We start from the raw sequence: 1,060 nt of genomic DNA on the forward strand, positions 1-1,060 counted from the left end.
TGTGAGGTGCCCTTGGACAGAGATACCAAACTGTGAGTCACCAGCTCGAGGTGGAGAAGAGAACAATCAGAAAGTCAATCTGAGAGCCTTTGGGTGGACAAAGCTCTTATTTGCTGTGGTGTTCAAACAGGCACTGCAAGATCTGCCCCTCTATTTTAATGTTGTCCTGGCAAGACTGGTCTTAAGGCCACGAGCTATGACTGAGCTCCTTGAGTAGTGACATTTTCACCAAGGAACAGAAACACCTAGTCTGTAGTGAAATTCATCAAGAAATTTATATCCTTCTATGGGAAGGATATGGAAAAAAAAAAAAACCACGAAGCCCCCTTGTATTTGCCAGTCCTCAAGGTGGGTGCCTGATGGAGCTGCAGCCATTCCTGCCTGCATCCTCAAGGATGCTCACATCCTCATGGGCTTACCTGCCAGCATTCCATTTGGCCCCTCTCCTGTCACCCTGTTCTTCTAAGCCTTCTGATGTTTACATTCTTGTAATGGAGTTTCTCACGCACTTTGATGTAAATAATTATTGTTTTTACATTCCTCTCTGGAGGAGGAGAAATTAGATAGACTGTTGGTTTGTCCAGTTGGTTTCTCATGCACTTTGATGTAAATAATTATTGGGTTTACATTCCTCTCTGGAGGAGGAGAAATGTGATAGACTGTTGGTTTGTCCAGTGTCATTGGAGAAGTGGCGCTTTCATCCTCCAATCCACTGTCACTTTTGAAAGTCTATACATGTCAGAGTCAAGAAATAAACCTCCCTTCTTCTTCTCCCTTGCAGTTCCAGTGTCTGCTGTGTCCTATTGCGACACTCTCCTACTGCATGAGCTGTCTCACGAGCATAGATATGTATTAATATGCACTTCCCCCTTTCCCAACAGAGGGCTTTTTTCCCCCCCCTTTAAAGCGATTATGCTGATGCGCTCCCCGCGCTGCCGAGAGGTGACAGCTCCGTGTGGCTCCGCGGCGCTCAGAGCTCGCCGAGGTCATCGCTGCACAGCACGGTGACGCTGATGTGACCCGGCACCTCGGCCGCTTCCCCGCCGCCCCTGCCCCGCAG

General features: G+C 48.4%; 1 protein-coding gene across 1 annotated transcript in view; it reads right to left on the minus strand.

Annotated features, from left to right (window-relative positions):
* Positions 1–970: 970 nt before the first annotated feature.
* The window catches only part of CAPN6 (calpain 6), a 44,724-nt gene continuing 44,634 nt past the window's right edge, over positions 971–1,060 (minus strand). The window contains exon 13 of the mRNA XM_031056070.1: positions 971–1,060. This exon is cut by the window's right edge and continues 84 nt beyond it. Within this exon, the coding sequence (XP_030911930.1) occupies positions 971–1,060 (90 nt within the window).

This window comes from Geospiza fortis, unplaced genomic scaffold (assembly GCF_000277835.1).
Source record: "Geospiza fortis unplaced genomic scaffold, GeoFor_1.0 scaffold157, whole genome shotgun sequence".
Taxonomy (NCBI): domain Eukaryota; kingdom Metazoa; phylum Chordata; class Aves; order Passeriformes; family Thraupidae; genus Geospiza; species Geospiza fortis.